This window comes from Amblyomma mixtum, chromosome 2 (assembly GCF_055824585.1).
Source record: "Amblyomma mixtum isolate Tamu chromosome 2, ASM5582458v1, whole genome shotgun sequence".
NCBI classification, from domain to species: domain Eukaryota; kingdom Metazoa; phylum Arthropoda; class Arachnida; order Ixodida; family Ixodidae; genus Amblyomma; species Amblyomma mixtum.
In genome coordinates this window covers 312,425,246-312,440,563 of record NC_143013.1, presented here as the reverse complement: position 1 = coordinate 312,440,563, position 15,318 = coordinate 312,425,246, and the positions used below count along the sequence as shown (strand labels likewise).

The 15,318-nt window shown below is 48.5% G+C and overlaps 1 protein-coding gene across 1 annotated transcript in view; it reads left to right on the top strand.

The window, feature by feature from the left end:
- LOC149364998 (uncharacterized) overlaps positions 1–2,504 on the top strand; it is a 104,932-nt gene extending 102,428 nt beyond the window's left edge. The window contains exons 23-24 of the mRNA XM_089570229.1: positions 650–803; positions 2,376–2,504. Of these exons, the coding sequence (XP_089426355.1) occupies positions 650–803; positions 2,376–2,383 (162 nt within the window). The 3' untranslated portion in view covers positions 2,384–2,504. The remainder of the gene's footprint in view (positions 1–649; positions 804–2,375) is intronic.
- The last annotated feature ends 12,814 nt before the right edge of the window (positions 2,505–15,318 follow it).

Genomic DNA, 15,318 nt, shown 5'->3' with positions numbered 1-15,318 from the left:
AGCAGGGATCACTACCCTAACAGAATGGAGAGCTGGGCTAGTTGTAGGTTGTTCATGATGAAAATTTCTGGGCGCGAACAATTCTTCCTGGGAGGCTGCTTTACGGACCACTCAGCCCGCCGGCCAGAAATGGCTAGTGGATCGGGCTTTACGTGAAGCGCAAGCCCGTGGACTCCTGGACCAGTAGGGGACCACCCTGGAAGATTTTTTTTGGTGTAATAAAGTTGTTTCCATCCATCCAACAAAGGACAGCGAAGAAACCACAGGACAAGCGCCTTTGTGAAAAAGGCGCTTTTCACTAGTTGTGAAAAAGGCGCTTGTCCTGTGGTTTCTTCGCTGTCCTTTTTTTGTTCGCGCCCAGAAATTTTCATCATCACTACCCTAATTGTTCATTACTGCCGCGGAATAAAAGAAAGTGACGCTACTGTGCAAGACCGCAATAACGCTGTCAGATTTGCTAGCCAAACTGACTGCTCATGCGGAATGTCCTTACGCAAGCTACAAGCGTCTCGTGAGCATAGATGCTCACATTGTTTTAATCCTACTGCCGCCAATTACTAGCCAGTACCTTCTGTTTTATAATGATGACATTCTGAAGGTTCCTGGGCTTTCAAATAATACTCATATGGCCCCGACGTTCTGTCCGCAGGGCGACACGCTGTTCTCGTACCTGGAGGGCCACATCGGCATGTGGCTCGGACTGACGCTGTTCTCTGCCAGCGACCTCGTGGCCGGGCTCTACTCGGCAGCGGCCGCTTTCCTGCGCTCTGCGGGGCTCACGGGCGGTGCGAGAAGGGGCACAGGTGCGCTCCTCCGGTCCGCCTTGGGGACTGGGCTGGCCACTTTTATTTTTCTTTCCTTTTTCTGCCCATTCTAACTTACGCCCGTCTTGTGAGCGCTATGAAAACATCTCATTCTTCCGAACATCAAACCACACCATGCTGCACTGGATTGGGACTTCGAATATTAACGAGATATTTAACGCTGTTTAACAATATTTGACGCTCCGGAAAATACGGTGTCGGCGCTGTCGGTATCGGCGTTCTGAGCGGAAAATCACGAGCATGACTCCGGCAGGTGGTGCCCAGAGAGCAACCTAGGAGGCAGGTGGGCCACCTGGGTCACGTGATGTTGTGACGTCATCACAACCTGCCCACCGGATTGTGAGCAAACTGCCCACCGTGGCAGGTAGCAGTTAATGATTGGTCGCTCGGGAAGAGCAGCCTAGGCCGCACAAGGCCCACCGCTGGGAGCACCTGCCATCGCAGGGCAGTGGCGCATCGCTTAACCGATGCACGACTGTGCCAGGAGGGGTATGGGGACTCCCAGGGATCTATGAATGTAAATTAGAGAATGACGTGCGGCATATATGGGAATCAACCAAATACGCTCTCGCGTCATACCTTTAAGGCGGAGGTTAAGTGCCTTCTCAGTTTTTTTTTTTTTTTTCGAAATACGCTGAAGTTTCTCATTGCTAAAAAATGCAGGAAGGAACGCTGTGAGGAACGTTCAAGATATGCGAATCAGGTATTGGTGGCTGTTGCAAACGCACAAGGTGCTCACTTGTGCTACAAGAACGCTGTACAGAAAGTAGGCCGCCAATGAGAGTGACAACACAAGGCAAGCAAGCACGCAAAGAATGAGCGGTATTTATTAGGCGCCGCCTTTCTTCATTGGTCGGCTTACGTCGAAGCATAACGAAGCGATTGTTCAAACCGCTGTCCAAGACGAGGCGTCGAGCGTCCCGAGATCTTTCACTCGACTGCGCAGGTAACAGGAAATGGCAAAATCATGACGTCAGTGGTACCGCCCACCCACTTCCGCAGCGGAAAGTGGAAAGCGAACGACAATTCCCGAAGGTTTTTCCAACTCCGTGGCAAACATTAGCCACAAAAAAGTGAAACACGGCATTACTCGATCCTCCTGTACAACCTATGGATTAAATACTCCAGCTCCTCTTGTGTTTAGAAACAGCAATAACTAAAAAACTACTGGGCCTAATTTAATTACGCTTTCTGCTGAAGTTTTACCTAATTTCACTACGATCTATTCTAAAGCACCGTTCTATATATTCTAAAACACAAAGCACATATATTCTAAAACCACTGCTTTGAAGGTTGGAAAGCCTGGTCACGAAACCGCTTTCAAAACTTTCGGCCTTTTCCATCATTTTGGAGCGGACAAACGTCGTCGAAGTTTTGCGAAATCTGAACGAACAAAGCCTGGCATTTTACTTTGTCATTGGCTTCTATGACATTCTCATTGAGTTCATTACATGACGATTGCGTTTTAACACGCCCGCAGTATATTTATATATGCAACGATGCTTAAAACAGTCTGTCCTGTTTTTTTTTTTTTTCTCTCTCTCTTTTCAGGCGAATAAACTCCAAGCTGGAAGAGTTCAAGGCATCAGTGCGACTTCCGTGCATGCGTGCTATATGATCTACTCTGTGTTATATACCAAATGCATGAAATAAATATATAAAATGTGTCATGAATAAAAAAAGGCAGATGGAACACACTAGAGCCTCTTTGTTTTGCTCGTGCGGCCGTGAGTCATGACAGGACGTACGCCACGGCTGCATTCGTTTCTCCATGACTGTAGGCAATTCATGACAAAGCAAACAAAACAGGAAAACCTGCGCCATTCATCAATGCCCAAGAATTTTTGTTACTTAGGCATGAAGGTGATCAATACTCAGCTCGATTAAAATCTTGCCGTTGGCTAATCGATTAACCGTTATTGAATTAAAGCATCAGAACTCTCATTACTCAGTTTTCATAATTTTCCTTTTCACGCCGCTTTAAATCTGACGGTGAAGTACGCGGCTCGACTTGCTGGTCGACTGCTCTTCGAGCGTTTCCAATTCGTCAGCACTTGGCAGCGTGAGTTTTACATGCACACTCTGAGCGCTTGATTAAATTAACCGACAGTAAAAGTGTAGCAGGTGTCACGCGGTGGTGACGACATGAGGGACAGCACGCTGACTTAATTAAGGCTCTGAAAGCAAACTGTTTATCTCGGCACACTTGTGCCCGCAACGAACAGAAAAGCCAGCTCGGCAGCATGCGCTGTCTTCCAGTTAAGAACGGAGGCGGCTGTCGGCTGCGTTCTGCTAATTACCACGAAGAACTTTTCACGTAAGGTAATGGTGTTACATCATCGCGAACAGTCCTGAACTCCTGCTTAAACATGAAAGGGAACTTTCCAGATAAAGAGCTTACACCGCCGCGAACTCTCCTAAACGCCTGCTTAATCATGACTGAGAACCTTGCAGACACTGTCTTTACACCTCTGTGAAATGTCTTAACTCTGCATAAACATGAATTGGAACTTTAAGTAACGCGCTTACATCTTCGCAAGCTGTCGAGCTTCTGCTTAAAAGTGGCTCAAAACTTCAAGTAAAGGGCTTACATCGTCGCGAACTGTCCCAAACATAAGCTCAATCATGATAAAATTTTTCCGATTATTTCCTTACAACGTCGCGGACAGTCCTCAGCTTCTGGTTTAAACGACTGGGAACTTAGACAATGCTCTGGCATTATCACTGTCTCGAACTTGTTTAATAATGACTGAAAAATTTCCAGATAATGTCCTCACATTGTTGCGAACTGTTCCGAACGTCTATGTAAATATGACTGGGAACTTTAGATAACTCACTTACACCATCGTGATCTCTCCCGAACTTCTGCTAAACGTAAATGCAAACTTTCCAGATACAGAGCTTACGTCCTCGCGAACTGCACCGAACCTCTGCTTAATCATGGCTAATAAATTTCTAGGCAATGCCCTTACATTTCGGCAGAGAGTCGCGAAATTCTGCTTGAACATGACTAGAAACTTTATACAAGACGCTTGCATCGTCACGAAAAGTCCAAAGCTTCTGCTCAAACATGAGTAAGAACTTTCATAGTCACAAACTGTCCCGAACTCCTGCAAATGTGCGACTAGGAACTTGAGATAACTTGCTTTCATCAACGCTAACTGTGCCCAACTTTTGCTTGAGAACTGAGAACTTTCCAGATAATGCCCTTACATTGTGGTAAACAGTCACGAACTTCTGCTTAAACTTAACTGGGACTTCCCAGATTATTTGCTTACATGACGCGAACTGTCCCAAACTTCTGCTTAATCGTGACTAAGAACTTTCTAGATAATGACCATCGGGGCAAACAGCCCCGAAGCTCCCTTTAAATATGACTGGGAACTTTAGATAACGCGCTTACATCGTCGCGAAAAATCCAGAGCATTTGCTCAAACATGGCAAGGAACTTTCCGGATAATGAGCTCAAACCGTCGCAAACTTCTGCCTAATCATGACTAAGAACGTTCCAGATAGTACCCACACATCGAGCGAACAGTCCCGAACTTCATATAGAACCGGCGGCACATGAACGCGATTCTTTATGAATAATACAGTCGCATCCACCAGCCGTGCTTACGAAAACACTCCACGCGGTGAAAAGAGAAGGCCGCGGGAAAGTGGCGAAATACAAGTCCTCAAAAAGCAAAAATAACAAAACACCGTGAAAGGTCGGCTCATTTGCGAATAATCACCCTAGTCCGCCAGATCGATTGCGCGAAAATAACTATGCCAGTAGATGTAATTACCAAATCGCACGCTAACCCGCTAACTCGATCGCACGCTAATAATTATGCATATAGACTTAAGTGCCAACTGGCAGTTGCATGGTCAGTAATTACGTTTTCAGCCGAGGGTTCTAATTACTGACCACAGGCTGCGTATACACTACCCATCACCGCCACTAATAATCTTTAGGGGCGCTGGTAACTTGCCATTCCTGAACTTTAGCAGAGTAGAAGTGCCATTCGTAAGATGTCAAAGAATGGTTTAGGTTTGGTTTATGGCGTTTAACATCCCAAAGTGACTCAGGCTATGAGACGCCGTAGTGGAGGGCTCCGGAAATTTCGACCACCTGGGGTTCTTTAACGTGCACTGACATCGCACAGTACACGGGCCTCTAGAATTTCTCCTCCAAAGAAATTCCAGCCGCCGCGGCCGGGATCGAACCCACGTCTTTCGGGTCAGCAGCCGAGCACCATAATCACTGAGCCACCGCGGCGGCGGAATAATCTCAAGGCTTTACATATTGTATGAGGCGGCCGCTGATAGACACGTTAAATCCACACCGATCTATCCAAATATCCTCACGTAATCCACCTTAAAGACACCAGAAAAAATAGGACCCCAGCAGAAGCGCTACTTCCTCATCATATTACACGGAGGTGGAGAGAGAAACAATATGTATCGGTGCAGGCGAGGAAGGCACAGTACATGTCGTTGAGGTTTAGGGATAACGAGAAATTTGATCGGCACACAAGACCATCCCTCCAGGGTGCGATCTCTGCCATAACCTGGCGGGCCTCCCCCGCGCGCTACGGAAATCTCCAGAGCGGCCACATTGGTATATTGGTATGTTGGTTCCCTTTCCAAACGGAGTCGTGGTCGTGACTCGTGTCGACATAGAGAGGTGGTCTGTCATTCAGGCTCGGGTCGGAAAGCACCTCGCAACGCTAACCCCGCTATCAGCGAACGCTGCCCGCATGGTCTGCAGCGGCTCTCAAAAACGTGCGGCCTTCGCGCGACGAGTGGTTCTCGGGCGACTGCCCGTCACGTGCGCAACACACGCGACATTGGACTCGCGCCGCCGACCTTCCCGCTGCCTTCGGGCAGGTCACGCGAAAGAAAAAAAAAACATAAGGGAGCGGCTCAGGCAGAGAACGCAGAAGAAGGCTGTCTGGATTCCGCGCCTCCCAACAATGAGCGGAAGCAAGGAGGCGGAGAGCAGCGCAAAGAGGAGCACACGAGCGAGGGAGAGAGCAAGTCGAATGTCCAGTATCGCGGGCAAACAAGAAGAAGCGTAGTGCCCTCAACAGCTCGCAAACAGTCAACATTTGCCTTGGAACGGGTGTGCACGTACGGGCTGCATGCTCCACGTCGTCAGTGCCGTCTGATATGTTGTGCCATGACATCACGTGCATTAACAGAAGAGCGCTTGGAAAGAAAATCCGGATGAAGAGAGGTACAAACTGATTCACAAGTCGATTTACGACAGCGGCATGATTTGATGAAGACAGGCGAAGACTGCAGTACATATGTGATTTTTCACCAGCTTGTTACGGCGCGTCCTATAATGCCTAGGTTTAGATAACGGTCTGGATGCAGCCGTTATTACCCTGTTGTCTGAAGGACACGGCGCATCCCAGCAAACGTGACTCTGAACTGTCTTGCGCAAATGTTTACATATCACGAAAATACAGAGCTTTCGGAACTCGTCCAAATAGCTTGAGGCCCCTTTCTCGCTTCTTTACAACAGCTGAGGCGACAGCTTGCGGCAAACTTAGATGCACATACCACACGTGCTAAGTCCACGCCTTTGCGATAGTAAAAGCTTTCTGTATAATATTCCTGCTCGGGAAAGCAAGCACGACAGTGCGTGTGAAGTAACTTCCTGTCGTCTAGCAACAAAATTATTGAGGGCACTTTTTCTACGCTAGATTTTTCAGCCTTCCTTACAAATAGCCTTTAAAAAAGACGCCGCACGTAGTTTATTGAACCATGCAGGACTGCGCACAGATGCACCCCAGTACAACTGCACATGCAACATCAATATTCAATTATTTTCGGATGCACTAACTTATAGAAGACAGAATATGACCCGGACCGACCGTTTTCCAGCTGCGCGTGCGTGCTTGCGTGCGTGCGTGCGTGCGTGCGTGCGTGCGTGCGTGCGTGCGTTCGTGCGTGCGTACAGATGTGACTGAGAAGTAGCCTTCTTACGTAGTAAGCGGCCTCCCCCAAACCTCTCCGAAAAACGCAACGTAGCGAAAGTTGTGATAGCGAGTACTCCAATATATTTACTGCGGAGGTTTCAGATAACAATCCCTCAGAGCTCCGGCAGTGGGTCAGGGACAGAATGCGGGGCTTACATTAACGATGCAAGTCCTAAGCACCTATTTATTTACTTATTTATCACTTTGCCCACAGCGCCATTTGGCATTACAGTGGGGAGGGGGGGCATCCAAGATCAGCGCTTACAACAGGGCAGCAGGTAGGAGAGAGAAAAAAAAACTGGCCGAATAAACTGGTTTTTGCGTGTAGTGCTAATGAGTGGTCATTCCCTGTAAGCCTACACGCCGGTGAAAAGTCCTAGTAGAGGAGGCTGCACAATGAAGTGCTCTGATAATCTTTTCTTTTTCGTGGCACTTTGCCCGCCTACTGTGGCAGCAATGTATGGCAAGACGTCCCGCAGAGACCTTATCTAACGCTTACAAAGAGTCGGACCGCTACACAGCACATTCCACATCGGTTGTTTGTCGCCATCGCGTACAATACAGGCACTCACAAACAGTGCAGGCTGATAAAAGAGAAGGACAAAAGAAAAGGCCGCGAGCAAAAAAAGAAAAAAAAAGAAGCAGCGCCTTCCTTTGCCCGCAGTACGTGCATTCACAAAAGAGTGAAATCAACGATCAGGGCAAGGCGTAACTACCCATGTCCGCCCATAATTGAGTGCAGCATCAGCAACTTGAAGCGTGGTTCATCCACGCTTGAAGACGTATCCACTTCGAAGTGCCGTTTTCCTTAGTTGAGTAGCCTTTCGCCTTCGGACCAGCTTTGGCGTGTTGGTGTCCCTTACGCTTTTTACATAAGCGGACCCGTTTTAGCAAATGCGTCTTTTGACACAAGTCTGATGCCAACATACTCCTGCGTTATGCCGGGAATCGAGCAGCAGTGAGGCTAAACGCTGGCCGCTCTCAGAGGCGCGACGGAAGGAGCGGTGCTTTCCTCCGCAGTGCACGGAACTGCGTGTCCATGAACTGTTCAGCCTTGCAGAATTCTCCGCGAAAACTTGTCGCCCCAGTGCACAGCCCTTGGCGAAAGGACGGGTTTGCAAGAGACGATTTCCGATAGAGATAACTTGTCGCGAGACACCTCGCTCGTCCGAGCAGCAAAAAAAAGAATACCCGGTGCGCTGCGCGTGCGTTCATGCTGGAGCGACCGACAAAACAGCCGGTTCAAGAAAGCGCTGACGCCAACACCAAATGAGTGGAATCGCTTTTTTTTTCTTAAGCGCACGTGCTACAAGAGAGCCGTGCATGCATGCGTAAATCACCAGTAGGCACCCGTTTATTTCTACGTCAGCAGCTACTGTGTACTATGCAGACACAACGGCAACACAGCTGAGAAAGTGACCAAGGTAAGAAATAGCGTGCACTTCTCAGGACTGCATTCATTGGCTGCGCTGCTTGTAACTCTCCTGGGTGCGAAAGAACCGCAGAGGTAAGCTTTCTCTGCGGATGTCTCCCAAGTCTATATTCCATAGTATTGCTTTGCAGGGGACTCCTAGGAAAGAAAGATCCCGGGACCATGGCGTTGCATGCCGACAATGAAGAAAGCTAGAAGTACGTTGCCACTGCTCCAAAGATGAACTAACCGTTGAAGCCAACTTACCCCTAATATCCTGCGGATCCTTTGACCCCCAGCCCTAGTGTCATTACCGTCATCGTCAGTCAGGCAAAGACTACTGCCGAATAAAATGCTAATCACAGTAATCTCTGATTATACCTGTCCCGAACCAGGCGCCAGCATCGCTATTCCGGAAACCTCTCCATCTTAATCCCTCCACCAGAGTCTTCAACCACGTTTCCCTTCACCTGGTGTCTCCTCCAACAGCCCAAAAGATCTTCGATTTCCATTTCCGCATATTCCATGTCCTGCAGAAATCCGTTGCCTCAGTTCATCCACTCACTTTTGTTTTCTAATACACGCTGTATCTATCTTAACGTTACGCCAATTGCGTTCCTTCCCATCAGCCCCCAGCTTATTTCCAGTTTTCTCGTTACCTTCCAGGTTTAGGGGCTGCACAGAGGTACTTTCAGTATACGTTGGGCATATTCTTTCCCTTTCACGGATGCCGGTAAGCTGCAGATCAGAAATTGAGAGTGCCTGCCGAGTGTGCACTAATTCATTCTCATTGTCGTGTTAATGCATTCATCGTAGTTTTAAGCTGTCATCAGTGCTTGGAGTATATGTACCCTCACCACTCCCAGTACTATCGCGAACTGCTTCTTTGCTAGACTATATAGTATTGCTTCAATCTACTTGGCAGTAATGTTGGCAATAACAGTTAGCCCTACTGGTGTACTAGGCCCCTTAAAGTTCTTAGTCATTCGCTGTAATTGGTCCTCTCAGACACTTGGCAGGATAATGCCATCGATAAATCACCGGTTCGTGAGGCGCCCCCCTGTTCAACTCTCATGCGTATACTTCCAGCCCAACATCCTGAATGTGGAAGGGCAGTGAATAACGCAATGAATAACATTTGGGGCCTTACGCTGTGTGCTCGGTCTGACTGATTTTAATCACCGGAAAATCAAGTGTACGCTTTCGAAGACACAACGGATAGATCTGTCTTCCTGTCTCGCGACAGCTCTGTTTCGTTTTTTTTTTTTTTTAATGCGTTCGCATTACTACCCTTACATTGGCAAAATCTGTCCGCCTGTTCTTACCCTGACCCTCCAGAAGGCCTCCACCCACTATGCACTCACATTTTCCCTCCCCCAATCAGCAATGTCCAGAAGCCTCATTGCCAACCAACACAATTCCGCCTACAGCAGACCCTACCCGCCACCCATTCACGCACCTCCCTCCTGCAACCACGAGAAGCACACGCAGAACCGTAATGGTAAAGCAACTGCGAAATACAATTAAAAGGCACAATGTGAAGGCGATGACTGTAGAATTGGGCGATAATTTCCTTATAATACATGGAAGTCACAAATGTCGGTATTTTCTGCTCACTTCTTTCTACCTCGAATCATGGCATAATTGTAACCCAGAGCAGAATGGTGGGCCAATTGGTATGGCATGTCAAAGAAGAAAAACCAGCCAAAAAAGACGAACACACAAAGAGAGAACAACCTTTGTCCAGTGTTATTCTCTCCTTGTGTGTTCGTCTTTTTGGCTGGTTTTCCTTCTTTGAATTGTGACCCAGTGTCGGCTACCGCTTGCGTAAACAATCCGGTTCCCTTGGCTTATTGCAATCTACCATGGCTCGGATGCTATTAGCAATTACCTCTGTCAGTGCCCGGTGGGAAAAAGGAAGCCAGCTGTAACCTGTCTGTGACACTTCGGGCCTTTCACGGTACTCATCGGTACTCATCCGATACACTCATTTATTCTGTGTACTGGGGGGAAAAAAAATTTGGAGGAGGCTTAAGCTTCGCCTTTAAGAGTGGAGAGAGAAGCATGCCAAAAAGCGTCAGTAGAATTTTATGAATGTACCCGTGCACCTATACAAGAGACAAATGTAGTTTTCCAAGATAATTGTTCAAATAACTTATCTTTTGATACAAAGCAGAAACAAACAAATCGGCGTTTTTCGCTGAAAACCAGAACATAGAGTGTCATGCCTAACAACGAAAGCGCAAAATATTATATGAAAAACAGTCATACTACCGAACGAAGATTGTTCTGTACGCATTGTGCACAACAGAAATAATACTGGTTCCGTAAATACGTTAGCACAATAAAGAAATGGAGCAAATTAATGGGGGCGAGAGTCTTTTCTTGAAATATGGCGCATCCATTCATACGGCATGAAAATTATTTAAAAACTTGTGAAAGTTACATGTCAGCGATGCAAGACGACGTTCTTTTCTTTTAGTCCTATGCTCTAGTTCTATAACGTGGATGTCGGACTTCTTAGCCAAGCCTGATAGAGTTTTGCGGTATCCGAGTATGGTATACTTCTGAGGTCTCTTTTGATCGAGCAGTAAACTATCCTCCGCAATTATCCGAGATTGAAAAGCCTCGGTTTTTCTTTGGAGGACCTGAAGCAGTGACCTTGGGTCCGGGACACAGCAAAACGTCCCAAGTCCGGTGCTGCATTCACGTAACAGCGAGCGCGGACCCGAAGGCCACAGCCCTATGCTCCGATCAACGCGCACAAAGCGCAGGGCCGGAGTCTGTCCGTATGAAGCGGACGCAACAAACATTGCGCGGCTGGGCCGACCTCGAACCTTGAGTTCTGCGCTCAGTGCGGGAGCCAGACCAGTCACGCCTGACGTCACGCAAAGTGCGCTGCTGCCGTTCGACTCTTTCCGCGCGTTTGCACGGGAAAAGCGTCCGCATCCTCGGCGCAGTCAAAAGAGCACCGCGCGAGTGTACCAAGAAGGAAACTCGAATGCGGTCAAGAACAACGGCCATTGTCGAATGGCCCCCGCCGCCGTCGCCGCCTCGGGCGAGCATAAAATCGGCAGCGATATCCCGTGCAAGCATCGGCGCCCATCCGATGCACTGCCTTGCACGCAAGCTAAAGACGCGCCGCGCGCTTGCGTAACGCAGCGGGGGTAGTTCTAGTTTTCGTTCGACGTTCAGTTATGGAGTTTATTACCTCCATGTAGGTTAAAGTGAACATCTCAACGATCTTGGTATATCCGCGAGGATGTCAAAAAACGTTTTTTATTGCAAATTTAAAATTACATTATGTTTCAGTTTACTTTTCCGCTTTGCTAAACTTCTTGAATAAATAAGCTATGGAGTTTTGTGAAACATACATTATGTTGGTGTTCGTGCATTGTAACGCTTCTTTACGAATTCGAGCTTAAGTTTATTCAAATTTTGTCAAAAGAATACAGCATTTCCGAGTCTGCTCTGATTCCAGTTTTGACAGTACATTATATCGTGGCGGAATGTAATTTGTCTGTCGATTTTTCACCATTTTTAAGTGCATATAGCAAACCTGGCCACCATGACAGTTTAACCTCTTTCTGTCCTGAGTAGCACAATAGCATTCATGTGATGAATGTCTATGAAAAAAAAAATCTAAAACCTGAACGGTTCAGTTTCAGTACCCACGACTTACACTAGTGTGTTGCCGCGGGAGGCGAGCCACCTTCCTGACATCCCCTTCATTTGTCTCGCCCCCTCACCTTGATTCCCCGAATACTCTACGGCTGCGGTGGCTCAGTGGTTATAGCGTTCGGCCGCGTTTCCATGGCTGCGAAATTCAAAAGACGCCCGTATGCTACGCTCTGTCAGTGCGCATTTGTCAGTGCGCGTAGTCGAAATTCACCAGAAGCTGTCCACCGCGGAACCTCTTTCTTTCTTTTTTTCCTTCTCCATAACCTCCCTCGAGGAGCAGTTGAGGTTACTACCAGGAAGTGAGACAGACACCGCGCCCTTCGTTTCCACATAACTAATTATTTTTCCACTGTTCTCAGAGACAGCAAAGAGTCTAAGTGCTAGTACTACAACTACTGAAACACTATGTCATTTCGCTATCGCCTTGCGGTCGTTGCAGTATAATGATATCAGCAGTCAGGGAACATGCCGCTGATACCATCTGGCAGAGCTCTTGGAGATTCCGTACCAATCAACTTTAACTGCAGAGTGACGAGTGAAAGATGTCCTAGGCCAGTGATAGCTCTGCTACCGATCCCCGTTTTCTCCGCCACGGTGGCTCAGTGATTATGGTGCTCGGCTGCTGTTCGATCCCGGCCGCGGCGGTTGAATTTCTTTGGAGGAGAAATTCTAGAGGCCCGTGTACTGTGCGATGTCAGTGCACGTTAAAGAACCCCAGGTGGTCGAAATCTGCGGAGCCCTCCACTACGGCGTCTCCCAAAGCCTTAGTCGCTTTGGGACGTTAAACCCCATAAACCAAACCAAACCAACCTCTTTCTCCAGACATGGCGAATTGTTCATGATGAGGCACGCGCAGCAGAGAACAGTGTAGGTGCGCGCAACCCAGTTGCGCCCGGAACGGAGTCTGCAGTGCGCCTAGATGCCCACAAGGACATTTACATCTGCATGGTACAACAGTGTGGTGACCGTAGTATATGTAAAGCTCTGCTCCGGTGACACGGGCAGCTTGTAGACCCGGACCCAATGGAAGCACTTCCGCCCAGATAATCGAGGGCAACGAAAGCACATCGCACACTCAGAGCGTCACGGGGCAGCTCAACCCGAATGCGCGCTCGAACAGGACGCCACCGGTGGTGAAATGAGACAGCCCCGGCGTTCAGCGTCACTGAGTGCACAGCGGCAGCAGCAGGAGTGGCTGTACAAACTGCGGATGCCCGAATTATCCGCCGCCGCGTTGCGTCAGATCAGTTCAACGGGGTCGGCTGAAGCGCAAGACTTGAGCGAGCATTCGTCGCCCAGGATGTGCCCCGGCGACGCCGGAATGCGGTCGAGCGCGGCGAGCTGGAGACTGCCCCCGCCGCTCTTTGTCGCTGGCCGCAATTAATGCAGGCCGCTCCGAGCGGTTGCCGCCGGCTGTGTTAACCAGGCGGACGTGTTGGCACATGCCGACGAAAAAAACCCATCTACTCTGGTGAAATCTTATCAGAACAGACAGGAAGAGAGAGAGAGGCGGGAGGAAAAGGGGGATAAAAGGGGAGGGGCTAAATAATGGTTGTAAATTTGAATGCTGGAAAAAACCGGGTCCGTTCGTGGAAGCCATAAAAACTCTCTCTCGTCTTCACACCCCGGTGCTTTTGCACCAGTTGAGTGCGCCCGTAGAAGCCATGCGAAAACAGTGAGCACCGGTTTAAAAAGAAACATAACAAAGGCTATATACCGTCACTATATATTTTTTCGCAAGAAACCGCCATTTCTAAAAGCCACTAGATGAAGCGCGGGCGTTATATATGCCTGACGTTCGATACTTTATTCCGTTTTGATTCTGGATCGAATAAACGAACGTGCGCGTGGCGGCTCGACTACGTGGATACTGTCAGGGAAAAACAACAACTACTAAAACATACACTAGCGTGAACGAAAAACAAAAACGAATGAAAAGCACAATTTAAGCGGGCTAAATACCTGCTCCATTCATCGAGGAAAACATACAATGGAATTTTCTACAATACAGAAATCGTAACTCTTCAGAGTACAGCATCATCTTTCCGATCAGTTCAGCTACGTCCACGTCTGAAAGCCACTCGAGAGCAGGACACGCTCTCAAGCATCGTCGCAAGTGTTAAGGTGTCGTTAGTTTCGCGCCCATGTCAGTGGAGCTAGCACACTCCGCATCGCTTTGTGTGTTTGCTTTCTCGGGGAGGACGGCGGTAGAAGTGGCTCCCGGTTTCGCTTTCTCTACTGCCAGGCAGATAGTTCATGGTCAAGCACTGCCGACGAGCTGCCTTCCTGCCGCCGCTCGCCTGATAGGTAAAAAGGTCGCTCGCTCGCGTCGATAACTCTTTCGAAGCCTTCCGTGCCGAACACGCAGATACGCCTGTCGGCGTCGCGGTGGACACCCTTTTCGCCTCGCGTCGCCTCTTAGACCGGGGCCGCGCCTGAGAGCGCTCACGCTGCTGCTGTCGTCACTGCGAGGAAACCGACGAGGACGGGACCCGCGCACCCTCCCGACACCCGCCTGCCTCCGAGGCGCATGCCGTAGGTGAGAGAGAACTCCTGCAGTGTTCGATTCTGGGCTGATTGGCTAACAGTTTCTAAAAAAGTATATAAAATTGTCTAAAAGAGTACAACTGTAAGTACAAGCTTGTAGACGTAGACTCAGAACTCTATTAGGAAGGAATGCGCGTTACATACGTACAGAGTGCGTCCGAAGTTTCCGGTCCACAGGGTCTACTTTTCAATGGTATATACGGGTACTTAAGGCGCCTGTGAAGCTAGCAAACCCTAGCAGAGACTTTGAGGCTCGGAGGTGTCTTGAATATGCTCCATTAAACGGATCAAAAGCGGACCCTGTGTCCCGGAAACTCTTCATGCACCCTGTGCATTTCGCAGTAATTTCGAAGCATACAAAGGAGGAGGCAAGCACAAGCATAAAGACGCCATGCGCGCTAACAATTATTTATTAGAAAAGAATGCGCGCTTACCAGTTTTAAAAATTTCACGTCCCATTTAAGGAATATAAGTGTGCTACATTTCAGTATAAAGAGTTTCATACGCCAAATTTCTTCTTGCGATAACCGTGAGAAAAAATGACGTCCTGAGGCCCTGGACTTGCCGCTTGTTCGCTCTTATGACAAACTGATGCTGGCGGAAAGCATGGAGAGGTTTGATGCTTGCTTTTTTATACGTTACTTTTATTTTCCGCATCGGACCTATCACGTAGCATCTTCGGCGCGGGTACCTGGTATAGGAGCCGTATGTGCGGAGTCGGATCTCGGCTAGGCACACTGTAACTTAAACAGCTTTTTTAAAGTTTCGGTTTCAGCCAACGAACTAAAGCAACGAGGACGCTGTTGAGACTGCTGTTCGGAAAGGACTGCGAACTGCGCTGCGTGTGTGTACGTGTGTGTGTTGGTTCGCGAGCGGGTGGTGT